Below are 27,439 nucleotides of genomic sequence, written 5' to 3'. Positions count from 1 at the left end.
GAGAAATGTTGACTTTGCTGTTGCTGCTCCTTCTTTCCGCTCGGCAATGCGTAGCAACTCACACTAGCATGTGATGCATTCAATGACAACTGAGATGTGCAGTCCTCTGCTTCTGATACAGAGGATGAGGACTTTGATGGATTTCTGGGTGATGATTGATCGATAAACGTGAGAACATTGTACGATGGCTAAATAAAATACACCCGAACTCAGTTCTGCTTTCGTTGCCTTTTTAAAAACGTGTTTTTATCTTATCTGTATGTCTTGGCATGCTACCGTATGCTGCAAGCTAACGTGTTAGAGTGCGCGCATGCATGCCGTATGTTTAAGCTGGCGTATGTTTTACCACTGTAAAACTGCGGCCATTAGTACGATGCGTCCTGTGTATGTGTAAAATACAGAAATGTCACCCATTAATGAGACTGCGGCCATTAGTACGATGCGTCGAATAGTCGTGAAAATACGGTACAACAATCAATTTAAAAGTGGCCACAGCTTTCATGGAGTACCCTTATCAACGTAACAAACCGCTACTCTCTTGACAACCTGTCCACCTAGGACTTAATGTTAGGTTTTCCCGCAGAGCGGTGCGATTGGGGTGACCACATGGTTCACTGTCAAGTCATTTGGGAGGGTCAGTGGACTGTGACAACTTCCCCATCATTATGGCTTTAAACTCAAAGCACCGCAGGATGTCACCCCGAAGTGGCTATCAGAACCCGTCAGTATGCATCTAATGGCGCTTTTATAATGACGCATCCCCTTTTCTCTGTGAATATTCACCTTTTTTTGCTGGAATCCTGCAATTTATTGCCCTAACCTTGACTTTGGCTGTAAGCCTCGTCACACCTGCCCTGGAGCGGACCAGCTAAAAGTTCCGCTCGCTGTACATACTGGCAGTGGTGGCAGGCGACACCCTTGGCATGGAACACTCGTCCTGTCAACTTCTTTCATGAAAGACCCAACTCACACTGACTTGTCCGTTAAAAAAAAAAAAAAAGAAAAGAAAAAAGGCAAGCAAAACATGACTATCGCAGGGAATCATACCAATCTGTTCATGGAGTCAATGACAAAACGGTTCTCTTCTTTGTGCTTTCATTTGAACATTGACTTGGTATTATTGTCAAGGGGGAAAGATTCGATCCCTGAGAACACACGCAATTGTCATCTCTGCTTTAGCAAACCAAATGCAATTTTGCTCTTTTTTCCCTTTAAAATTGATGTCGTTTTCCAAAGGAGAAAGCTAATTTAAATCCAGTTTGTGCAATCACCATCCTCCCTGAATTGATTCCTGTTGTTTTTTATATCGCACACATACACACAAACCTGCTAACCCATTAATTGCCTTGCATGGTGACACGGGGGCAAGGAAACTTGTTTAGTGAGTCTGCCCTCCTTGATAATACGATTTCTCTTTTTCATAGCCTCTTGAAAATGGATCCACCAGGGCTGTCTCGCTTCTGGCTAGTAGTTTTTTTTTCTTAAAAGCCCGATGACGACAGACAACAACTCTGATGACCTTGACTTCACCCTTATGTAGTCTGCCAGGCACACTGAGAGCTCTAAACATCAAGCTACGACTTCACGTTCTCCTCTAGCTTTGACCTTTCCAGTGCCGGCTGTGCTGCAATACAAGAAACACCTCCAATAACGACATCCTCTATGCAGTTTGCACATCTTGCACTCCTCTCGAGCATTTGGATGAGAACCTACTAACACGTTGTTTGATCATGAGGCTTGACAATAATGTTTATCTCGTTGCCAGATTAGGTGTCGATAGTATTTGCAATTAATTACTATAAGGTATCGTTGCGTCTCAATAAATTTGAATGTTTTGGAAAACTCACTTTCTTCTAGTGGTAATTAAAAAATAACACTCAACTATCTATCGATCTATCTATCTTTCGATCTATCTAGTCAGACTCATTTTTGTCGCAGGCCACGTTGTAGTGACGGTTTCCCTTGGAGGGCCGTTATGGCCGTTATTTTGTGAAACCATATTAATGTTTCGCCACTTCCACATGTTGCATACACAGCAAATAACAAATTGATGGATAACTAGCTTTGAGGTCAAGAATAAGGGATTGTTCAAACACATGTAGTTATTACATCATAGATGACAATTTGAAATTTTGCTTCAGACTTTAGCAAGTGTCGTGGAAGTTGACATGCTTGAATTGCTTTCACGGGCCACATAAAATGATGTGGTGGGATCTGATCTGGCCCCCGGACCTTGACTTTGACACCAGTGCTCTCGATAGATATATAGATATAATTACATTCATGATTTCTTTTTTATAAAAAAAAAAAATAAGAAAACATTTTGGTTGCAGCTAAAGATTGCTTCGAATACACCTCAAATAATTACAATATTGTACCGTATTCCAGAAGAAAAAGAATATGAAATGCATGAGCCTTAATGGAGACATCTTTTTTCTTACTTTCTTTCTTTTTTATTAATGTAAACATTATCTATTTACCCCTCCGTGAGCCGTCACCTTACCGTGGTGGAGGGGTTTGCGTGTTCCAATGATCCTAGGAGCTAAGTTGTCTGGGGCTTTATGCCCCTGGCAGGGTCACCCATGGCAAACAGGTTCTAGGTGAGGGGCCAGACAAAGCACGGCTCATAGACCCTAATGATGAATACAATAGATGGACCAAGGTTTCCCTTGCCCGGACGCGGGTCACCGGGGCCCCACTCTGGAGCCAGGCCTGGAGGTGGGGCTCGTTGGCAAGCGCCTGGTGGCCGGGCCTACACCCATGGGGCCCGGCCGGGCACAGCCCGAAGAGGCAACGTGGGTCCCCCTTCCCATGGGCTCACCACCCATGAGAGGGGCCAAAGGGGTCGGGTGCAATGTGAGCTGGGCGGCAGCCAAAGGCGGGGACCCTGGCGGTCCGATCCTCGGCTGCAGAAGCTAGCTCTTGGGACATGGAATGTCACCTCTCTGGCAGGGAAGGAGCCCGAGCTGGTGTGTGAGGCAGAGAATTTCCGACTGGATATAGTTGGACTTGCCTCCACACACAGCCTGGGTTCTGGTACCATTTCTCTCGAGAGGGGCTGGACTCTCTTCCACTCTGGAGTTGCTCACGGTGAGAGGCGCAGAGCAGGTGTGGGCATACTCATTGCCCCCCGGCTCAGTGCCTGTACATTGGGGTTCACACCGGTAGACGAGAGGGTTGCCTCCCTCCGCCTTCGGGTGGGTGGACGGGTCCTGACTGTTGTTTGTGCATATGCACCAAACAGCAGCTCAGCATACCCACCCTTTTTGGAGTCCTTGGAGGGTGTGCTGGAGAGTACTCCTGCTGGGGACTCCCTTGTTCTGCTGGGGGACTTCAATGCTCACGTGGGCAACGACAGTGAGACCTGGAGGGGCGTGATTGGGAGGAACGGCCCCCCCGATCAGAACTCGAGTGGTGTTTTGTTATTGGACTTCTGTGCTCGCCACGGATTGTCCATAACGAACACCTTGTTCAAACATAAGGGTGTCCATATGTGCACTTGGCACCAGGACACCCTTGGCCGCAGTTCGATGATCGACTTTGTAGTTGTATCATCGGATTTGCGGCCGCATGTTCTGGACACTCGGGTGAAGAGAGGGGCGGAGCTGTCAACTGATCACCACCTGGTGGTGAGTAGGCTCCGATGGTGGGGGAAGATGCCGATCCGTCCTGGCAGACCCAAACGTATTGTGAGGGTTTGTTGGGAGCGTCTGGCGGAATCCCCTGTCAGAAAGAGTTTCAACTCCCACCTTCGACAGAGCTTTTCCCATGTTCCGGGGGAGGCGGGGGACATTGAGCCCGAGTGGACTATGTTCCGTGCCTCTATTGCTGAGGCGGCCAATCTGAGTTGTGGCCGTAAGGTGGTTGGTGCCTGTCGTGGCGGCAACCCCCGTACTCGCTGGTGGACACGAGCGGTAAGGGATGCCGTCAAGCTGAAGAAGGAGTCCTATCGAGCCTTTATGGCCTGTGGGACCCCAGAGGCAGCTGACGGGTATCGACTGGCCAAGCGGAACGCGGCTTCGGTGGTCGCCGAGGCAAAAACCCGAGCATGGGAAGAGTTCGGTGAGGCCACGGAAGTCGACTTCCGGACGGCTTTGAGGAAATTCTGGTCCACCATACGACGTCTCAGGAGGGGGAAGCAGTGCACCACTAACACTGTGTACAGTGGGGATGGGGCGCTGCTGACTTCGACTCGGGACGTTGTGAACCGATGGGCAGAGTACTTCGAAGACCTCCTCAACTCCACCAACACGTCTTCCTTGGAGGAAGCAGAGCCCGGGGACTCTGAGGTGGGCTCTCCTATCTCTGTGGCTGAAGTCACCGATGTGGTTAAAAAGCTCCTCGGTGGCAAGGCCCCAGGGGTGGATGAGATCCGCCCGGAGTTCCTCAAGGCTCTGGATGTTGTGGGGCTGTCCTGGTTGACACGCCTCTGCAACATCGCGTGGTCAACAGGGAGAGTGCCTCTGGATTGGCAGACCGGGGTGGTAGTCCCTCTTTTTAAAAAGGGGGACCGGAGGGTGTGTTCCAACTACAGAGGGATCACACTCCTCAGCCTCCCTGGTAAGGTCTATTCAGGGGTGCTGGAGAGGAGGATCCGTCAGGAAGTCGAGCCTCAGATTGAGGAGGAGCAGTGTGGTTTTCGTCCCGGCCGTGGAACAGTGGACCAGCTCTACACCCTTAGCAGGGTCCTCGAGGGTATGTGGGAATTCGCTCAACCAGTCTACATGTGTTTTGTGGACTTGGAGAAGGGTAGGACTCCGCCAAGGCTGCCCTTTGTCACCAATTCTGTTCATAACCTTTATGGACAGAATTTCTAAGCGCAGCCGAAGCGTTGAGGGGGTCCGTTTTGGGGGCCTCAGTATTGCATCCCTGCTTTTTGCAGATGATGTGGTGCTGTTGGCTCCTTCAAACGGGGCTCTCCAACTCTCACTGGAGCGTTTCGCAGCCGAGTGTGAAGCGGTTGGGATGAAGATCAGCACCTCCAAATCTGAAACCATGGTCATCAGTCGAAAAAGGGTGGAGTGCCCCCTCCGGGTCGGGGAGGAGATCTTGCCCCAAGTGGAGGAGTTCAAGTATCTTGGGGTCTTGTTCACGAGTGGGGGCAGAAGGGAGCGGGAGATCGACAGGCGGATCGGTGCAGCATCTGCTGTGATGCGGACGTTGTATCGGTCTGTCGTGGTGAAGAAGGAGCTGAGCCAAAGGGCGAAGCTCTCAATTTACCGGTCGATCTACGTTCCAACCCTCATCTATGGTCACGAGCTATGGGTCGTGACCGAAAGAACGAGATCCCGGTTACAAGCGGCCGAAATGAGTTTTCTCCGCAGGGTGTCCGGGCTCTCCCTTAGAGATAAGGTGAGAAGCTCGGTCATCCGGGAGGGGCTCAGAGTCAAGCCGCTTCTCCTCCATATCGAGAGGAGCCAGATGAGGTGGCTTGGGCATCTTATTCGTATGCCTCCTGAGCGCCTCCCCGGTGAGGTGTTCCGGTCATGCCCCATTGGGAGGAGACCCCGAGGAAGACCCAGGACACGCTGGAGAGACTATGTCACCCAGCTTGTCTGGGAACGACTCGGGATCCCCCGGGGAGAGCTGGAAGAAGTAGCTAGGGAGAGGGAAGTCTGGGCTTCCCTGCTAAAGCTGTTGCCCCCGCGACCCGGCCCCGGATAAGCGGTAGATGATGGATGGATGGATGGATTATCTATTTATACTGTATATTAAAACATAACATGGGGTAGGACTAGATACATTTTTTACTTCTTCCTACTCCCTTGAACATAATAATTGTGTTGAATGATGACTGATTCTCTTTCCTTTTTACTATTTTACTTACCTTACTTTCTGTCAAATTATTACTGTATATGTTTTATGTTCAATAAACAAACGAAACGAAAAAATGAAACAATCAATATTATATTTAATTTCATTTATGGTCAGTAAAAATATACCTTATGTTTAGCTAATCAGTGTAATACTGTATAAAGCAGGGATTCCCAAACTATGGCCGCGGGCACATTTGACCCGGCCCTCTAACCCTCCTGTTGTCCTCGGGTCAAAATGACCCGTCACTGTGTTAAAAACGCCCTAAAACCCCCCTAAATGATAATTTTTTAACTTGAAATTTTATGACTTTTCCTAGATTGTCCCCAACTGCAGAAAAATTGAAATGTTTTTATTCACATTTCCATGGAAGCTGTATTAAAAAAAAGTACAAAGGTGGTATTCGGGGCAAAATGACCCATGACTCAAATAGGGTTGAAATAAAGGTCACAAAGTTACTTACACACCATAGAATGTTTCGGTGTTTTAGTTGTGTCTCAGATCAATTAGTAGAACACGTGAAGAAGACGGTAGCAGACATAAACAAGACAAGATAGGTGGCGTTCTCGTAGATGGCTGAACTCTTTTTTTGTGGATTTCAAGGGGCTATAAAGAGAGGGAGTTGTTTAGTTATCATTTATTTCCTGTTTTTTCTGTGAAGAACTCAGAGAGGGTTATCTAGTTATTATTTATTTCATTAATAGTGTTCTTATTTGTTTCCTGACGTTTTTTCTGTGAAGAACCTGGAAAGGGTTATTTGGTTATGTGTGGCTTTCTGGGAAACAATAAATTTTTTAAGCTCCCCTACGATCGTTGATGTTACAAACTGACACCGGCCCCCCATCAGAGAAGGGAAAAGCTATGTGGCCCTCACAGGAAAAAGTTTGGGGACCCCTGGTATAAAGTAATAAAGCGTATGTTTCACTTTTTGAATAAAACCAGTGAAATGAATGCACTTCCATGATATTCAAATGTATTGGGATGGACCTACATTTTTTATTACAGAAAACAGTGTCCATCCAGCATACTTTGTGATAGTCTCAACTCAACTCAACTCAAATGTATTTATAGAGCACTTTCAAACAGCCATCGCTCCATAACCCTCCTCAAAACTCACTTGTATTCTTTGGCATTCGACTCAGCATGACTTAGATTAGTTCTTGGTTTTACTGTTTGGTGCTTTCTACCGCCTTTATTACCGGTTTGTCTTACTGTTTATTCTGCATGTTAAATTGCTCCATGTACAGCACTATGTATGCAGCGATGGCTGTTTGAAAGTGCTCTATAAATACTGTTGACTTGACTTGACTTGACTTGTTTATTCCCGGTGACAAATCTAGCGGCTGAAATTGGTAAGGTGATGTATGAATCATAAAGCAGTGGGTAATTTGTTAGAGGAAGTGAAACCCTTTGCGAAAAAGCAGCCTGTGGAATAGTGGGCAAGCGTGTGTTAATTTGTTGATGAAAGATTTTTGTCATTGTTATAGTCAACAGCCTTTAATTTCTACCCTCGCTCCCTATTTTTTTTTGGAACTGTAGCGGAATAGAGTTCCCTTTAATATTATAAATATGCAAAGCCGTTAGATGTATTCCGTTCCTCACTAAGCATTGCAATAGGACATGCAATATGCCCATGATTTAATACACAATGAAGCCATACAATATAGCTGTCATGTGCTGGTTGTGCTCCAACTGCTGAACATTTCCAAACACCTGATTCATATTCAGCAGATTGTATTTGCTGAGATACGAGATCAATTTGAGACTTGATACCTCAAGGCAATGAAAATAATGAGACACCCATGAGCGCAACTTTTTTATGTGAGGCTTTTTGAAACAGCAAGGTGTCCTCTCGCGGTGAAAACGATGGCTGTGATTTGGCTTCATGTCACAAGCAAAAACACGCTCTGCTCCGCAGACTTTCATGTCACAACACTGCGTCCTTGACAGGTCGATAAATTGTCGTCAAAACATTCTCAATCTTTGTAGCCGGCAGGTCTTTTTCGCTTTGATGATAACACTACAATGCAATTTAATTCCAGTGGTTAGCACGTCGGCTTCACAGTGCAGAGGTACCGGGTTCGATTCCAGCCCCGGCCTCCCTGTGCGGAGTTTGCATGTTCTCCCCGGGCCTGCGTGGGTTTTCTCCGGGTGCTCCGGTTTCCTCCCACATACCAAAAACATGCATGGCAGGCTGATTGGACGCTCGAAATTGTCCCTAGGTGTGAGTGTGGGCGTGGATGGTTGTTCGTCTCGGTGTGCCCTGCGATTGGCTGGCAAATGATTCAGGGTGTCCCCCGCCTACTGCCTGAAGACGGCTGGGATAGTTACTAGGCTCCAGCAGCCCCCGCGACCCTAGTGAGGATCAAGCGGTTCGGAAAATGGATGGATGGATGGACATAAGAGCAAAACAAGGTCCGTGACAGTCAAGATTGGTGCCAGATATTTGAGTGTAGTAATCAAATTTTGGGAATGAAAGTTGAGCTTTATTTCTTTCAGTCATTCTGCTCGGCAACCTGCCCGGATTCCAATACCGCAGCTAAACTCAGAAAGACTTTCCTCTTCGAATGGGTATTTAACTTAATGTCTTTATTCAGTGTTTGCTATTTTTGTAGATATTATTTATTAAAGGTTGGCCTTTTCGTCTTTAGAATGCCAACAAGTTGAGATTGAATCGACAGCAACTGCTGGTTGCAACCAAGTAGCATGCTCCAATTTGCCTTACAAGTTTCAAGACATGATTTATCAATTGTCAGTTCCACTGAGGTGAGCTATTTCTACGTCCAGTCTTCTATATTTTTACAACAATCTGAACAGCATGGCTGGAAGTCTTCCCTGAACACAGCGTCACATTATCAAAAGGCGACTTAAGAGGTTTTTTGACAGGCTGGGAATTCATTTTCAATTTGATATTGGCATTTAGTTATTCTTGCCTACTAGCATCTAGTATTGTATGACCTCTGCTATTACATTAGAAATACCACTTAAAACCTTTTTGGGGCTTTTTTTGTAACTGGGAAAACATACTCATTGGTCAGTGCATTAAATACAACCTGCACATCTTTCTGAGGCAATAAAAGAGCTGCAACAAAAAGTCTGTCTTTACCCAAGATAGCCTACCTTCTGCCAGAACTGACCAACTCTCATGACTTGCTTTTGTGGCTGTAGTTAGGCCGTATGAGCGGGTCAAAACGAGGGATAAGCTTGCCTGACTGGATTATTTGCATTTCCGATTTTTTCTCCAAGGATAATGTTTTACGATGATCAGATTTTCTTGAATTAAAATGAAACCTAAATATTTCAGATTGTGTGAATTGCCCAGGTGTGTCTTCCGTGTAGAGAACGAGACCTGACTCTCTGTGGGAAAACATAATGACCACACTTTATACCTCTGCAGGCAGGAGAAGGGATGTTGGAACAAATCCCCTGATATACCGCTCACATTTTTTGTTTTTTTTCCCCATGAATCCTTCTCACTTTCTGTATGAAAATGCAGCTTTGGCAGAAAGAGCTCATTCCCTTCCAGTCTTTGAACAGCTTGTGCGCCCTGGGCCTGTCCCAGACGCTTCATTTAAATTTATTTATTTATTTATTTATTTGTCTATCCCTATCGCCTTCCTCTCTTTACACTGGCGATGAGCAGGCTGTTGCCTCTGAGCAAACTCCGACAAAGAAACCCCGTGAGGGAAGTGGGCCAGGAAGGCGCATAACAGAAAGGAGGCTATATGTGTGCAATCTCAAAGATGCATCAGATTAGTCATGACTTTGTATATGGTCCAACACTGTACTCACAAAAAGACCTATTCATTTTGAGGAATTATCATTTGGATCAGTGTAGCAAGACAGCAGATGCTCAAGCATGTGTGCAAGAAAGAAAATGTGCTATGACTCAGGAAAGGACAGCCATTGCATTAATTTCTCTGCAGTGCGGTGTATTGATGGGGAAAGTCCGACTGGGGATAAATACAAAGTGGTTACGAAACAGTCAAATGGTAATGGCACTGATAGCCTCCCCCTCAGCATCCCAAAATTCATGTGTTGAAACTTGTGCCTGAAACTTGAAAATTGTGCCTGATGCAGCATTATGCACATATGTTTCAGTGGGTTGCTATGTCATTTCAAACTATAAATAAAGCTAATAATAGGGTGTCAGCTTACCACTGAGCATACATCGGCACATTCATTTGGGCTCCAGAGTATCAAATATTGTTATTGCTGTTTTTCATGCAAATACCAATATTTACATATCACAAATCTAAAAGACTGCCCGTCCTCTCTGTATTTAAGGTAAGTATTTCTTTGGGCACACAGAGGCAACATAATGAGTAAATATTTACACGCTCGCTGGCCGCAAAAGGCGGAGCCAGAAATATTTTAGTGGGGTGGCCATGGTTAGCCATAAGATAACTGCATATTGGGGATGCCTTGGCTCGACAGCGTACATCAGGGGTGCCCAAACTTTTTGGACCGAAGATCTACTTTTCGATCAACTAACCTCCCGGGATCTACCCTTACCGGCACGTGCACACACACGCACACATGAACGCCATGATGAGAAACAGCCTGAAACTGAGGCATGCAATGCACTTTTGCAGCCTGTTAACTATCGTAGCTCACACGTACAGTTTTAAAGTGCTTCCCTGGGCCCTCCGAGATTCCTATTCTTTGCTCAGTAAATTGTACATGAAGCAAACTCTGAATGAGAATAATGACGATAAAAGATAGAGCGCAACAGCTCTGATTACAAGCTGCAATTGCAGACTGCTGAGCGCAACCAACTTCCGTTGACGTACTCACGCGCCACCGTAAATTCAAGATTTACCTGCTTTATCTTATTTTTTATTTTATTTTATTTATTTTTTGTGTGAAAATGAGACTGAGGATGATTAGGGTGCAGCGTACATTACCACAAAAATATTACTAACATGTACAAAAACACACAAATGGTTGGGTTTTTTTTTCCTCCTCGACACTCCTCGGATCTACTTGGGACCTGTCTTGGATCTACCGGTAGATCAGGATCTACCTAATGGGCACCCCTGGCGAACATGGTCGAGTGGTGATTGTTTTGCACACCATCCAAAGTCAGGGTTTCGTGAAATAAAATGCAAACTTGCACTCATAACAAAAGTAGGAACAACAATAAATAAAAAGCAATATTTTTCTGAGCTTAATGTAATAGATTATGCCATTTCTTTAGATTACCCATTTCTTTGCCTTTGCTTACTCTCTCACATGTCTAGCATGCACTGGTTTGCTCGCTAATAGCAATCAGTGTGATTGCTGTCACCGATGGCCAACTTTTTGCATTTGACCGATCGATGGCTTGTTCATTAAAATCATATCTAAGAAACACAATGACACATCCATCCATTCATCCATCTTCTACCGCTTATCCAGGGCCGGGTCGCGGGGGCAGCAGCTTTAGCAGGGAATCCCAGACTTCCCTCTCCCCCAGTTACTTCTGGATCCCGAGGCGTTCCAAGGCCAGCTGCCCCAGTAGAGCGTTCACACGTGCAAATTAGCAACGGCGTAGCCCCGGAAAACAACTCACAAAGGACCAAATATTGATCCACCTCAGGGAGGTGGTTTAAAAATTTGCTCCGGAGCAAATGCTCGTTTGCGAAGAAGCACCGATGCAAAATTGCACGTGTGAACGCAACTGGGTTAAATTTGCTCCAGAGCAAATGCTTGTGCAGAGTACGTATGGCGAAAATGCGTTGCTTTCGTGCTCTGTCGGACTTCCGTCATGTGTTTGTTTAATAACGACACTAGACTTGGCTTGTAACATCTTTCCTTTTGTAGGAGACTGGACTGCCTCAGAGTTGTTTGTGTAGTTTGTTCCTTTGTTGTGGGTTCACAACCCCCTGTGCCCTATATAACTTATTTTGTGATTTCCTCCCTTGATTTTCTGTTTGGCGCATCACGTGTTTGCTTTTCGGAGTATAATTGAAGTCCTCGTTGATTTACGTTTTCGGGGGCGGTCACTCTCAAGCAGAAGGCACGGAGACCGAGAAGGAGAAGGATGTGTCTGTCCAGTAGTCACTTGAGTTATGCATACATTTTAAAAAGAACCACCACAATTAGCTCATTTGCTTTCCGTCGTTTTGCTCCGCTGCAGAAACTGCCGTGTGAACGCAAGTGGGGCTGCACCGACGCGGTGCTGACACGCTCACTTTGTACGTGTGAACGCTCCACACAATTTGCTGCAGTGTAAAATATATTGCAACAAAATACATCGGTGCAGCGCCGGAGCAAATGTGTGCCGTGTGAACACCCCTATAGTCTCTCCAGCGTGTCCTGGGTCGTCTTCGGGGTCTCCTCCCGGTGGGACATGCCCGGAACACATCACCAGGGAAGCGTTCAGGAGGCATCCGAATCAGATGCCCAAGCCACCTCATCTGGCTCCTCTCGATGTGGAGGAGAAGCGGCTCGACTCTGTGCCCCTCCCGGATGACCGAGCTACTCACCTTATCTCTAAGGGAGAGCCCGGACACCCTGCAGAGAAAACTAATTTCGGACGCTTGTATCCGGGATCTCGTTCTTTCGGTCACGACCCATAGCTCGTCACCATAGATGAGGGTTGGAACGTCGATCGACCGGTAAATTGAGAATGGACTGAGGTCCATTGTTTCAGATTTGGAGGTGCTGATTTTCATCCCAACCGCTTCACACTCCGCTGCGAAACGCTCCAGTGAGAGTTGGAGAGCCCTGTTGAAGGAGCCAACAGTACCACATCATCTCCAAAAAGCAGAGATGCAATACTGAGGGCACCAAACGGACCCCCTCAATGCCTCGGCTGCGCCTAGAAATTCTGTCCATAAAGGCTATGAGCAGAATCGGTGACACATCGCTTTCTTTAATTGTTACATAATTATTCTAAACCTTGCTTTTTACCTAGATTTGTTCCTGTTTGTATTGTGAGCATCTTGGGCAAGGCCCACAATCAAATACCATTACTGGATAACAGTCCGCAGATCACAGTAAGTGCAGTGCACAATTCCGCTTTCTGAAGCAAACGATCATGACAATAAACACATTTTCTAATATATCACTCTCTTTCTCTCTCTCTGGTAAAGGCAATCCTGAAAAACTAAATGCAGAATTATAAATACAGCTGTTCTATTGCCCCCACTAGCAACTAGTAAGCAGACCTACAACTGCCTATTGTCACTTATGAAAGGCAGAGACACTATTGAAATTAACATTTTCAATCATTGTAAGCATTACAACGTCAGAGTGGTGAAATTATTTTTACATTTACAGTATAGGTTCAGAATATCTTGACGCATTGATATACAGTTCTCAATCAAGTAGTTCTCAAAGAGTTTGTCAGAAAAATCCGTCCGTGACTTTGGTGCTGTGAACACCTAATTTGTCCTTCAGCAAGGACAATCGTAAATTGGTACAACTACAATAGCAGGTACACGCAGAACGTTTTTGTAAAGGTGCAGTATATGTGAGTGTCACATTGGGAGCTATTTCCCAAATAACAGACGACTCGTGCCTGATTTAATATGCACACTTATCTGCCTTAAAAAGTCCAGCAGCTTCCCTCGATTCCTGAGACTCATCTGTACTGCTGGATTATTTCAATTAGGCCAAGAAAAAAAAAATTGGGAAAAAAAGTTTTATGCTGAGGTCATCCCTGATAAAAATGGGCAAAATTAGGCTCACTACTGTTATGAAGGTTATTAGAGCTTTATCTCCCACAATGCTGAAAAATAAAGTTCAACCAGTAGGATGTATGTAGCTGGTGAAGTGGAAAATATGTTTATGTGAGTGTAGAAAACATCCTTGATGGGAACAGAATCATCATTTTGGCTCAGCATTCTTCGCATTGGAACAATTACACAGGCACAAATTAACACACCTTCAGTATAGTGAGAATACCAAATTAATGTTGGAAAGTATGAATGTGGCTTGCAATGACGCTCATGCATAACAAATGAAGTTCAAAGTCGTCGAGGGGATTTGGTGAATCACAGAGAAACCAATATTCAAATGAATGTTAACAAGCACAATCTAATTTGTTAGATAATTGCCTTCTCAACAGAGGCAATGGCAGCAAGCACTCGGTTGCACGGGACAATGATGCAAGGTTGTTCTTCTGTTACTACGAGGACTAGTGGACAAAATGGAAGAAGTGATTTGGGTTTGTTCTCTTTTTTTGGTCAAAGAAGAGGATTAACCGGGCGACATCATTGGCTGTGTTTTCAAAATAGATTCACATTTTCAACTTTAAGCTCTGGTGCACCTTCAAAAGCCACACTGCAGGTTTATTGCTGTGACCCATTCAGCTGTTCCCTAGCGATTGGTCAAATTTACAGTCTTGCTCAAGGAGATAACCATTAAGCTACGTGTTGTTCCTTTTGGTTTACCATTTGTTTGTTAGCAGGGCTACTTTCTCTCGAAATTATTTAATCTATCTGGCAATTATTAAATTATTTTAATAATATTTAATATTTAATTTAATAATTAAATATTATTTGCAGATCTATTCTTACTCTGTATGTGTACCCCCTTTTTTCAGTGTTTTCTGCAAAATCTAGCTAACAAACCAAAACAAGGTAATCCACACTCCACTTCTCTGTTTTATTGCCCTGTCGTGTCTTTTCTGTGAAGCACTTTGTGGTGCTTTTTGAGTCTCAAAGTTAGTACTGTATAGGTTTCCAGTCAAAACATGACATAACAAAGACATCAAATAGAAATATATACCACATCATAAATATGGCTCCCAGGTTGCTAAAGTAGCCTCCTCGCCATTGTGTGCCACCTAATGCGTGTTCCCTACTGTGTTAAATTAAATTTTACTTTTGTGAATAGCTACGTATGCATGGTGAGTGTATGTAATGATGATTACGATTGTTTTCCTTCTTCCACAACAACAACAGAAAAAAAGAAGTTGTACTGCATCTACAGTCTAGATCAGAGGTGGGAAAACTACGGTCCGCGGGCCAGATCCGGCCCGTTTGTCTTTTTAATCCGGCCCGCCGAAGGTTGGTACAGTACACAATTAAGGTTTGATGTAAATGATTGAATTTGTTTTATTTGGACTTTTAATGACAGGCATCTCAACGCCAGGTGGCGAAGTTACTTGAAGTTGCAGAGCACAGGGAGGGAGTGGGAGACAATCAGGAAGCCCACAGTAGTAACGCTAACTAAAGTAACTCCCGCTCGATACGACGGAATAAGCGCATCTGTGCCGCTATTTTCTATCATTGGATCCAAAATGGCGACATGCAAGTGACTCTTTATTGCAGTAACTTTTACTTTAATTGCGAACATTTTACATCCTGTCGATCATGGCATACAAACGATGAGGAACAGTAATGGCCGCGGAAGAGAAAATGAAGAGTATCTGAATACTCCGAGTGGGTTACAAAGTACGAAACATTCAGGAGACGCTTGGAGTCTGAAAGACTCAAATCTACGAGTCTGAAAAACGAGGAAGCGATTCTTGCTCAGTCCGATTCTGGCTGTTTCCATGCTCAGAGTGAATTGCTTGCGGCTTGACGGACAGTCGAGTAAATAAACGTTTCCTATTATGATTTGACTGTCATCGTGCTAAAAACTTTCCGCAAACTGGACCGCTAATAACAGAGCAATCGAGTCTCATAGCGCTATGGGCATCAAAGACTTCGAAGCGTCCCATCACTGGGTTCAAAAGTCTGTTACACGAAATCAGCTGAGCAACGCCGTCTTGAGTTGTGATCAAGGGGGGCTCAAGCTCAAGACAGTGAGTGAGTGGAAAGAAAGTGACCAGGTCTTTTACTCGCCTCATTTTGTCGCAAATAATCCTAACTTTGTTATATTTTGTCATATACCTGAACTGTATGCTACAGTTTTTGGGCAATATATTGTTGCACTTTGTTGCTTGTGTTGCCCCACATGTAAGTTGTTAACATACTTGGACGTTCATACAGGACATATAGGTATACCATAGTTATTTCACTGTTCTCATTAAAAAAAAGGATGGTAATACTTTAGTGCTTTTGTTCTGTTGATGTTTGGTATGGGCTGCTAACATATACAGTTTTTTTTAAATGTACCGTATCTTGTGCTGACCCGGCCCAGCTGTCAAATTTAGAAATCAATGTGGCCCCCGAGCCAAAAAGTTTGCCCACCCCTGGTCGAGATCCTCAAAACAAAAGAGTACAAAAAAAAAAAAGGATTTCAGTTTGGAAGTTACATTCCAAAACAGTGTTGTGCATCACAGCCATGCCCCAGTTGAAATTTAATATGACGTAGTTTCGCTGGGACGGTCCATTACTTTACTCTTGCAAGAACCATTGGTAGTGTAGTGATTCACATAGTTTACTAGTGGAGCAGGTGCAGCAGATCAATACTTGCTTAATTCACAAATTACAATCACTTTGGAATTACCAGGAGCCGATTGAGGGTGAAGTCTGATTTACTGCTAACTTCAGATTGAGCAAATAAGCATTATTAAATTAATTGATGGCTTGATGAAACAACAATTCGTCGTCCATCAAATGATCTGAATTAGTCTTCATTTGTTTTGGTTATTGTTGAAACAATTGTGTGACGGATGGTGTGGTGGCTCACTCATCTGACTTTGACGCCGGTAGCATAGGTTATTTTCCACTGTTTTAAATTTGTCATCCAAATACGCCTTTACAGACCTTGCTTTGTGCACAAGGGGAAAAAAAAATCCCAAAATCGTATTGTCCAAAATTTGGTCTTGTACAATGCAGATAAAGATTCTGGGTGTTGAGCCCAACTTCTTGTAAATCAGTTAATTTCTCAAAACCTTTATCCACATGCTGCAGCTTTTTTATGTGTGTGGGGGGGCGAAAACAATATTCTAAGTTGGGCATTAAGCTAAGAGGATTTTGATTGAAAGAAACAGCCTCCTTCTTTGCACTAAAATACTGTGAAAGTAAAGCTTCAATGTAGTACCAAATGACCAGGAAACAGCACTGATATTCCCCTTAATGCAATTGAGACGAGGTATCCCTTGCCCTCCTGTATTCACCACGCCACATGATTGAACCTTTTAATACCACACAGCCACGGAAAACTTGGTGTCCATTTTAACCCTGGAGTCATTGTTGCAATTTCATTTTCAAGGTGATTAAAAGACGAGAGTGTGGCTGTCTCAGTAATAAACCGTCTGCGGTGACTGTGGTGAAAGCTTACCTGCTCTAATATGGTGTTGATCCTGTCCACCTCGCAATCAATCACAAAGCGCTTTTCCTGCCTCCTGTCCATCTCCTCAATGATGCGTTTGAACTCCGCTGCATCCGTGGTGCTGCTGACAGAGCGAGCGGTCACCTGCCAGTTGTTGGCCACCGCCGCCTCCATGATGGCCTGCAGTATGGAGAAGCCTGGAGAGAGAGGGCCAGATAGCCGTGACCCTGAGAATTAGACTGAAAAGGCTGGCACAATGTAAGAGTTGGTCAGGAGTTCAAAGGCTGCTAATTTATTCTCGAGAGCTTTCGGCTTGAATCGAGAGGTCAAAGGCCATCTCATTACAATCTAAAATAGCATTCAGCAAGTCCCACTAGAATATTGTATGGAGCCTTGGCTTCGTGCAGCACCGTGTATGTGTGTATGTGTGTGTGTGTGTGTGTGTTTACGCTGATCCACATTTGCATATTGAAAAGACAATATAATGAAAAGAGTGGAATTATATCTCCATATTATTAAAAGATCAGCGGGTGATGTTATTGCGCTTGGCAATCAATTGAATTATGGCATTTAGATCAGCGACATGCTAACATTGATGCCTCCTGCTTAGCGTTTCCTTGGAGGATTGTTGCGGCTCATATTGACAATGAAAGATGTATTGAAGACAGATCTGATGCAGAGAAAAATGTGAAATGGTAATGTTTAACAGATTATTTGGAAGCACTATGGTCAAATCACAGACTTACATGGTTGTTGTTTCTTTGTGCAATGACAGAGGTCATATGAATGGCCCAACTGTGCGACAGTCTGCGATATAAAGTAGTAGAATGAATATGATGAAAATAATGGAACTCAAGCATAGTGCTGAGCTCTCATTAAGTCAGAGACAATGGAAATCTATGGAAAGATGGATTCTGTCAATGTTTCACCATTTATCATCACACTTGCATTGAAGGGTAAAGAAATACAACATATGTAAAAAAAATCTCCTAAAAAATCTATCTATCTATCTATGGGTATATGTCACAGATTTTTGCGTTATAGACAAAAATACATTGTTTGGACAAAAATGCCAATTTGGGGATTTCTCTAAAAATAATCTCTTTTGAAGGTCTCTATTTATCATTTCCCACATGTATCGTAACTATACAAACTGTGTTTTTAGACAATGGTAGCACATCTCGAAGACCAGCCAGAAATTAACAGAGTTCCTTACTGCGTCATTCACAAATGATTTCGAGAAATGGACATCACAATCAATACAATCCACTACAATGTGACACTTCCCTCCAACAAGAAATCAAAAAGAAGACAAACGCACGTATAAGTTTAGCAATGTACAACACATAACAACAATGTTAGGTTAACCCTTCCTTTCATGAGAGCGGATCATGTGATCCGGACATAATCCACATAAATGGTCAGTTCCTGGGTATCTTTCTTTGAAAAGTATATTTCTACTTTTAATGTAATGTTTTCGTTCATGCATGAAAGCAAGTTACTGTATATCACAAAGGCGAATCAGTCCTATTCACATATGAGCACATCCCACTAGGGCAAGACTGATAGTGCAGCAGGTCGGGATTTAGTGTAAACGTTTTACACACACCAAAAGTTGAGCTGTTTTTTTAATTTTTTAAACACAGCTAATAGTCTTTCTCTTTGAGTCTCTGATTTCACAACGCCTTAATTGAACTATTGTCATTTGGGGAAAACTTAGTGCTGAAATTCTAATTTGTATACCTTTTAAAAAAAAATCAATTGTGTATATTTATCGGAAAAAGTGGTCAAAATTTAATGTCCGTCATTATGTTTTACCTCACTGTGAGGTCTTTTTTTTCGCAAGGCCTTATCTCGGTAAACAGGCAGTCTCCAAACAACCTCGGCAACCACAGCAAAACGCCTTTCTTCATTTCTCTGCTTTTCCCCCTTTGCAGACCTTTTGAATGGCCAAGTAACCTTTTCTTAAGAAGCAGCGTTCGTAAGCACTCTGAGACTGTTGCACAGTATGTGTCTGCCCTTCCAATGTGCCTCCTGCACTGCAGCAAATAGTCACATCATCAGCAGCACATGACCTTTTGGTGAGTATAGCCGAGACCAAGTCGGACTGTGTCATCTGTCCCGAAGAGCAGGGGTGCTCCCTCTGGAGACGTCCACCTGTCAAGTACTCAAGGTTGTCTAGCGACTGGTTGTCAACTCATGAGTACACTGAGCATATTTGTAGGGTTTTTTTGTTTTGTTTTTTTTGAGCTGGGTGCATGCACATGTGAGCTTGTTGTCTCTTGGCAAATCTGTCAGTTGTTCACGATGCTTTGTGACAGCTGTACCTGTTGTGAAGGCTTGGTGTTCTTGTGTTCGCGCTAAACATATCTTTTGAAATGATGGCCAAAAACGTTGATTTCTTTGGACCACAACAGGCAAGAAAATATTTGAAATGATTTATTTTGGCCGAAGATTTCATATCACAAAATAAATAAAGAAATTTCATTTGAACAGGGGTGTGTCGACATTTGTATCACCTGTTGATCGGTGTGGAGTTTTACAATTCAAACGTCACAAATTTGACCGGGAAAAATGCCCGACAATGAAGGGAAATTGTCTGAAGCTTTTCTGAAGTGTCACCTATTTTCCACGAGCGCAGTGGCGGCGGCAGCAGTCGCTCATGCGCTGCACCTCCTTCCATCTGTGGTACCTACAGCCAAAGTGACGATTTGAATAACATGGATGCATTATTCATTTTCCTGAGGCAAACGCTCAGAACCCCACCAACCTCCAGCCAGCTGGATGGCATGGCAGGCTTCCCAGCAATAAAAGCTCCTCACATTAAGAGATGTCATGCAGTTTAACTGGGCTAAAATGCTCTCTGGTGGGTTGAAACCCAGTGAGTGGAGGGTTGGTGCAGGCAAAAAGATCAATGAACCATCATCTTCCTAATAATCACAGTGTATAACTTGATACTTAAAAATAAATTAATGCGTAAAAAGCATCCTAACAGAGTATTGGGTATGGTTGGGTTTTGTTGGCTTGACTCTTGCATGCTCAATCCTGATTTATATCAAGTGCTTTTCTAAGGAATAAGAAATCCTATAATGTGTTAATTTTAAAATATCGGATGTGAAAGAAAACCACGCAATCTGCAAATCACAGTGAGCACTGTAGTTTTTATCAATGAGATTAGAATCACACAAACCTTTTATTTTGAAATTGCTTATATTTTCCTCTCTACCTGCCTGTGGCAAGCCACAAACGCTGCGCCTGCGAACAATTGGATTCATTGAAGATTCAAGGAAGATTCCATGCTTGCCTGCTTTTACATTTGTATGGAAATTAGCAGATTGGATCTGCTTCGAAGTAAATAGTCTGTCAAGAAATTGATTACTTTCAGTCCCGTTTCCTTGAAAGTCAGCTCTGAAGTTGGCGGGCCTAAGGTCAACTTTTAAAACATGTCAGGAAACTCCAAGATTGTAACGTCATCTGACCACAGCACCACAACTCTCAAAGTCTTAAATCAAGAATACACTCGATACAATGCATGCTTCCGTTGCTGGAATAAGTAGTCCATGTATTCCCTTGGGGCGGCCCGGTAGTCCAGTGGTTAGCACGTGGGCTTCACAGTGCAGAGGTACCGGGTTCGATTCCAGCTCCGACCTCCCTGTGTGGAGTTTGCATGTTCTCCCTGGGCCCGCGTGGGTTTTCTCCGGGTGCTCCGGTTTCCTCCCACATTCCAAAAATATGCATGGCAGGCTGATTGAACACTCTAAATTGTCCCTAGGTGTGAGTGTGTGTGCGAATGGTTGTTCGTCTCTGTGTGCCCTGCGATTGGCTGGCAACTGATTCAGGGTGACCCCCGCCTACTGCCCGGAGACAGCTGGGATAGGCTCCAGCACCCCCCGCGACCCTAGTGAGGATCAAGCGGTTAGGAAGATGAATGAATGAATGAATGTATTCCCTTGTGCGTTGAATTGAACAGGCTAGCTAGCCATGCAAAATCATCCAAACAAATGTATTATTGATTGTCAAATAAACTTCCATGACTGGCGACATCATTTGATACATCTGCATAATATAACGAGATACAAAAGCTGGAACAAAAATTCCCAATTTACCAAAGTAGTATTGCTCAGAGAGATATTTATGGAGTACTTTATACCAGGGCTCAGCAACCTTTTCCAAACTGAGAATTGCTTCTTTGGTACCAATAAAAAAAGACGATTGCAGTTTTAAAAGCATTGTTAGGTTTTTTTTTTTGTCATGAATTTCGCAAACGAATGCAGGTGGCCGATGGATCTGCGAGCGGGAAGGCGTGGCTGCTGTGGGAGTGGTCACAGCCAATTTCTATCATGACCAGTCAAAGTGTGCCGCTTTCTTCCCTTTAAATGCAGCCCGCAAGTCGAACACTTGAATCTCGACATGGCGGACGCGTATATGTGCTTTATAGTGGACACTTGCAGACCCCCCCCCCCCCCCCACACACACACCCCCGATTGTTCATGTGCAACCCCATAGCTGTTTAGTCCAAAAAAATTTTTTTGTTTTAGATTTTTGTGTTTTACATTTTTTTTTTAAATCTAAAACACTTTTTAATCAGGTTAGATGTTGACTGTTGACATATTTATGAATGAATTACATCTCATTAAACATGCTGTTCACCCTTTGCCGGCCATGTCAATGTAATCTGTGTAGGTGTAAAATTTTGACAAATTCTACGTAAACCTTCTCATCGTCATTGCACCTACAAAATTCTGATTTGTTAATAATTCCTATGCCAATTTGTATCTCAATTCAAGTCATCATCAAAGACACCCTAGGCGTGACACCCTAGTTAATATGTGTGGGTTTTTTTTTGTTTTTTTGTTTTTAATTGATTTTCTTCAACATTTCATAATACATTCCAGTCCGTGAAGGAATAAAGTTAAATGTGTATCACCGTACGAGGCTGTTTGCATTTTCAGTGCACACACTATCAAGCGAGAAGCTTTAAAAAGTGAATTCATTTATTGAGTCTGTTATAAAACAGGGACTGTGATAATTGCATAACTGCAGTAGCCACTGATGTTTTTCCCACACAGTGCATGCTCGTTTCCTTTGTCTGACCATGCAAACTTGTCATCAAAGTCGAACCAAGAAGAACCGTGGGCAGGTGCTGTGTGTGTGTGTGTCTCGAATCTGAATGTGTAAAGGGGCACATTCGCAGTGAAACCTGGGAGTTCAGTTGCTTTTTAAATCTCAACACCCACTTGGAACAACTGTGTGCCAGAGTGCATGCAGACGCCGCAGTGATGAGTGGAAACTCACTCAACTATTTCATTTTTTTTAACCGATATCCTAACTTTGCAGTCTACAATCAAATCCCGCCTGAGCCTTGTGACACTCAGTGTGCACATAAATCACACTTGTTGTGGCGGCCAAAACCGTCTTCTCCTTCGCCTGTGAGTCGGATTTTAACAGGATGACTTGTGAAACGTCACCCGTGGCGGCTCAGCTGTAATTGAATTGCATCTAATCTCATTGCCCGGCTCCTCTGGTTCCTTGCTTCTCATTAGGGCCGTGGGCAGAGTGTCACAGGCCTTCATCTCCTGAAAGTTCTCCTTTGCGACCCTTTCGCATTTCGCACGGCTGACCCAGGCTAACGAGGCAAATTAGAGAACCATATTGCACATACGCTTTAGCCGCAACACACTGTCGGCTTTTCTCGTACCACAGATTCACACCTTTGTCTTTTCAGAAATCTAAATCTAAATCTAAAAAATTTGCACATACCAAAAATTCCAAGTCTGTTCTTTCACCGATATCATCCCTTATCTTTTAATGTCAGTCCGTATCATTCAATATCATTTCACACTTTTCATCAGCATATTGCCAATGTTTCACTAACACTGTCATTCAATATTCATTCAGAATCATTTCATGTCTTTCAATGTCATTCCATAGGCTTCCCTTTTATCCCACGATTCCATTTGATTCATTATCATTCCATCTTATTATACATGACTCCATATTTTTTCATTCAGCATTCCAGCATTCGCCTGCAATTTCGTCTTAAATTGCATTCTGTAGGCGACTAATCTGATCAAATACAACAGAGCAATAAACAGACATAGCTTTATTTCACCACAGCAAATAATAATTAATTTTATTAATTATTATTTATTTATTTATTATTATTATTTATTAATTAATAAAAAATAATTAATAGCGCCGATGCGTATTTGGAACCGTGAGTTGCCGCTTGGAATTGAAATGGATTTCCATGGGACAGGAGAAGTGAACCAATCTCTTTTTTCGTCAATGGATGCTACAGCTTCTTGTTGACTTTGAAACTTAGCTTGTAGCCGACGTGTGCACATTTTGAGCATGACGTCTCTGATCCACTGGTTAAAGGACACTTTGATTCTCTCCTCTTTCATCTCAAACCGCTTCAAACAACAAAGCGTGTGACGGAAAAGTGGTTAGGACTGCACGACTGTCCGTGTTTTATGTTATGTGTTGTGTTTATTATTTTACTTTATGTTAACTGTTTTGTAAAGCGCTTTGTTACAGCTGCCGCTGTTGTGAAAGTGCTATATAAATCAGCATGTAATGTAATGTAATGTACTTGCCACAGCACAGCAAAATGAAGATCTGTGAAAGGGTGACACAGACCACTGAGCACCCTCAAAGGCAGACCTGGGCAAATTACGGCCCGCCGATGGTTGGTACAGTACACAATTAAGGTTCGATGTAAATGATTGTATTCATTTCATTTGGACTTGTAATGACAGGCATTTCAACGCCAGGTGGCGCAGTTACTTGAAGGCTTGAAAAATATACAATACAATACAATACATGCTGATTTATATAGCGCTTTCACAACAGCGGCAGCTGTACATATGTTACTTTTGGGGGTGAAGGGAGGTACATGACTTCATAGGAGCCTTTGAAAAGAGTATTTTCAATTTGCAGCAGTGAAGCAGTGGGGTTGAAAAAGATATTTTTGCACTAGGCCCCAAATCCCATGTGGCATCCCCAGGACTCTCTGAGTGTTCATTTTGATGACTGAACACACCTAACTAAACAAACACAGTCACACTCACATTCCCACCTAAAGCCCAACGTGAGTCTTAAAGCCCACGTTGAGACTCTTGACTTTTAGGGATTTGTGCTAACCACTACAACACCATTATGCCCTTTAGATGAAATGTGAAATAATATATATAATAATATATAATACGGCGGCCCGGTAGTCCAGTGGTTAGCACGTGGGCTTCACAGTGCAGAGGTACCGGGTTCGATTCCAGCTCCGGCCTCCCTGTGTGGAGTTTGCATGTTCTCCCCGGGCCTGCGTGGGTTTTCTCCGGGTGCTCCGGTTTCCTCCCACATTCCAAAAATATGCATGGCAGGCTGATTGAACACTCTAAATTGTCCCTAGGTGTGAGTGTGAGTGCGAATGGTTGTTCGTCTCTGTGTGCCCTGCGATTGGCTGGCAACCGATTCAGGGTGTCCCCCACCTACTGCCCGGACACAGCTCGGATAGGCTCCAGCACCCCCGGCGACCCTAGTGAGGATCAAGCGGTTAGGAAGATGAATGAATGAATGAATATATAATAATATTAATATTGACTACGCAATCCCTCCTACAAAAATAAACAAACAAATAAATAAATACATTTTCGCTCAATGAATCACCAAGTGTGCTGCATTGCGTTCAAATTCCCAGTGATGCATTGTCTCGCTTGTCTTTTGAGTGAGCCAAAATAAATACAGTAGTTACTTACTATCCCTATTTGCTGCCTGCTGACTATTTGCCTCCTGGCTAAGTATGCTGAGAGGCTTCTGTGAGGATCACCCCCACCCCCCACCGCCGCCTGTGTTAGCACAGTGGAAAATACAATCTTTGGCTTCGTAAAGCCTTTATATTGTCTCTCATTAGTCATTTGGCAGTGGCCCATTGATGTAAGACGAAAATGATGGTTTGTGGTTTTAAACACCTCGTAGAATGCTACTGTGATTAAATTCTGATGGTGGACTATAATTGAGAGCATGGAAGTGGCTGTTAAATTGTGGCATTTAATGTGCGGAGGTGTTCAAGTGGAGGTCATACTCTGGGCTGTTTCACGAGAACAAAGACGTATTTAACAATTTCAATTTTTTTCATGTTAACTGCAAGTGAGTGACAACTAACCCCACCCTTTTTCCTGCTGGACTAGTGGTGAGTACGGCCTTCATTGATGTCAAGAGGTAAGCGGCTTTTAACAGAAAAAGGTAAGCATAGCAAGCAAAGCAAGATTTTTCAGAAGCTAACAGCGGAAGCTAACCTTTTCGTGAGCTCACAGTGAGACAAAGGATTCACTTGGTTGTTTAAGCCACTATCCGACCATTTTCAAATCTGCTTATCCTCACGAGGGTTGCGGGCGTGCTCGAGCCTATCCCAGCTGTCTTCAGACAGTAGGCGGGGGACACCCTGAACCGGTCGACAGTCAGTCACATACAAAGACAGACAACCCATTTTCCACATGATGTCTCGTGTAAATAAATGATTGCACTACTTCTCCCGGCATCCCTGCCAACTGGAGAAAAGAGCTTAAGTCGCTTGGAGAAGCGGGAGTGTGAAATGAAAGCAATAAGTAGCCGAAAAAGTGTGAAGCCAAGACTTTCATGTGGTGTTTACAGTGAGTCTCTAACCAAATCTGTTTGGCTGCCAAGTGTGCTAATCAAAAAGACAGCACATGTCAAATCAAACAGAAGCAATGTGTTGCCGGTATCTTTCGAAGTGCATACATGCAGAGGAGAGGGAAATATCCACCCACAGACTCACTCAAACGCCGCCATCTCGCTCTGTCTGCCTTTGTTACCCTCTTTCTCCCTTGCGGCACATATTCAGTACTTGGATAGAGAATGTGATTGTGCGTGTGTGTTTCGTATGGACACTGTGCCTGTTCGATCAATCCGAAAGGAAGGCACAAAAGGAAAGACTCGTATTTGTGAGGCACATCTACAATCAATGTGTTGTTTCCTCCACACCTTTCATCAACTCGTGCAATATTCAAATGAGCTTTAGAACTTGGTGGTTTCCTTGGAAAGGGAGTAGGCTCCCAGCAGTGATTTTATGGCGGCTGAAGCCAGCGTTGAGTGGGTAGCGGAATGGCTTTAGTCCAGCTTCCCCTGTAAAAATTGGAAAAGTGTGCTGGTTCATTGTGTGATTCCTGTGACGGATGACTCTCTCCGGCTCTCTCTCTCTCTCCGTCTCTATCATGTTTTTTAAAGGCACTAGATGTGGTCTCTTCATGGGGTAATAGTGTGGTGCTTCTCGCAAGTTGCACTCAATGAATACGGGAATGCCAATTCAACTATGATATCAGTTTTCGTGTGCAAAATAAAGAGAAGCACCAGTGAAGCGTGGCCTCATTCAAATTTCTTTAATACTAATTTTCATGTGCATTTTATGGGCTCGCTTGCCGTGCCCTTTTCTTGTCAGCGTGTCCGAGGTGATTTCATTTGTCTGATGCATGCATAATTTAGTTGTTATGAAGCCGGCGTGAAGGAGAAGGCGATGGAAGCACACAAGTCATGTGTTTGTGCAAAGTCTCTACAGGGATCAGCTGATGAGCCATCCTGGTGGCTGGAATGAGACAGTCAACACAAGGAAATATGATAGGTTCAACAGTACAGCATGTGCATGGATCCAGCTAACGTGCATTTCATAAGTAAAAGAGCTTTCATAGGAATTATAAAACTGTCTGGGTAGTTTCGTCCCACATTCCAACAACATGCATGGCAGGTTAATGGAACACTCTAAATTGCCCCGAGGTTTGACTGTGAGTGCAAATGGTTGTGTTCCCTGCGATTGCCTGGCAACCAGTTCGGGGTGTACCCCACCTACTGCCCGATGACGACGGCATTAGCAGGATTGTGAAATGAGGAAGAGAAAATCCAAGGAAAGTCAAGGGGAGGTCTGGAGGGCACAGCCCCCCAGTATAAGCCTGCGGGCCCCAGACACCAAGCAATTTAAAATGTACTATGGTATAGTCTGAGCATTTCCTATAAGAAAATAGTGAGTCTCAATAAGTAAATATTTTACTAGTTTTGGTCTCCATTTTGCCACATAAAATTCCAATTAAGTTTTCTCTTTTAACATGTTGAAAATATTTTTTTTTTCTTGTTGATGGCATCTTAACTGTGTCTGGCCGATTTCGACTTACACCCTGCTCCTGTGCCCTCCTTGAAATATCTAATAATTGCACATTTAATTCATCTAGAAATCCAAATAAAAGTTAAACTAAAGTAAATGATTTAAAGAAATGTTGACAGAAGAAAACTTCTGTAGGCATTTCAAAATGGCTGTGAAAAATCTTGCTCAATATTGAAGTGAGAAATACCTGTTATCTTCCAAATAACACTTTATTCTTGTATTATATCCTGTTTACAGACACACACACACACACACACACACACACACACACACACACAGACACACACACATATATATAAAAAT

The 27,439-nt window shown here is 43.6% G+C and overlaps 1 protein-coding gene across 3 annotated transcripts in view; it reads right to left on the bottom strand.

Moving 5' to 3' along the window:
• Positions 1 to 27,439, bottom strand: part of gria3b (glutamate receptor, ionotropic, AMPA 3b) — a 124,450-nt gene that overhangs the window by 43,031 nt on the left and 53,980 nt on the right. For all 3 annotated transcript variants that reach the window (XR_007963690.1, XM_052073878.1, XM_052073887.1), the window contains exon 4: positions 16,978 to 17,165. Coding sequence is in view for 2 of the 3 variants with exons in the window: in XM_052073878.1 (XP_051929838.1) it covers positions 16,978 to 17,165 (188 nt within the window). In the remaining variant the exon portion in view is untranslated. The remainder of the gene's footprint in view (positions 1 to 16,977; positions 17,166 to 27,439) is intronic.

This window comes from Hippocampus zosterae, chromosome 1 (assembly GCF_025434085.1).
Source record: "Hippocampus zosterae strain Florida chromosome 1, ASM2543408v3, whole genome shotgun sequence".
Classification (NCBI taxonomy): Eukaryota; Metazoa; Chordata; class Actinopteri; order Syngnathiformes; family Syngnathidae; genus Hippocampus; species Hippocampus zosterae.
This window is presented reverse-complemented; position numbering and strand designations above follow the sequence as displayed.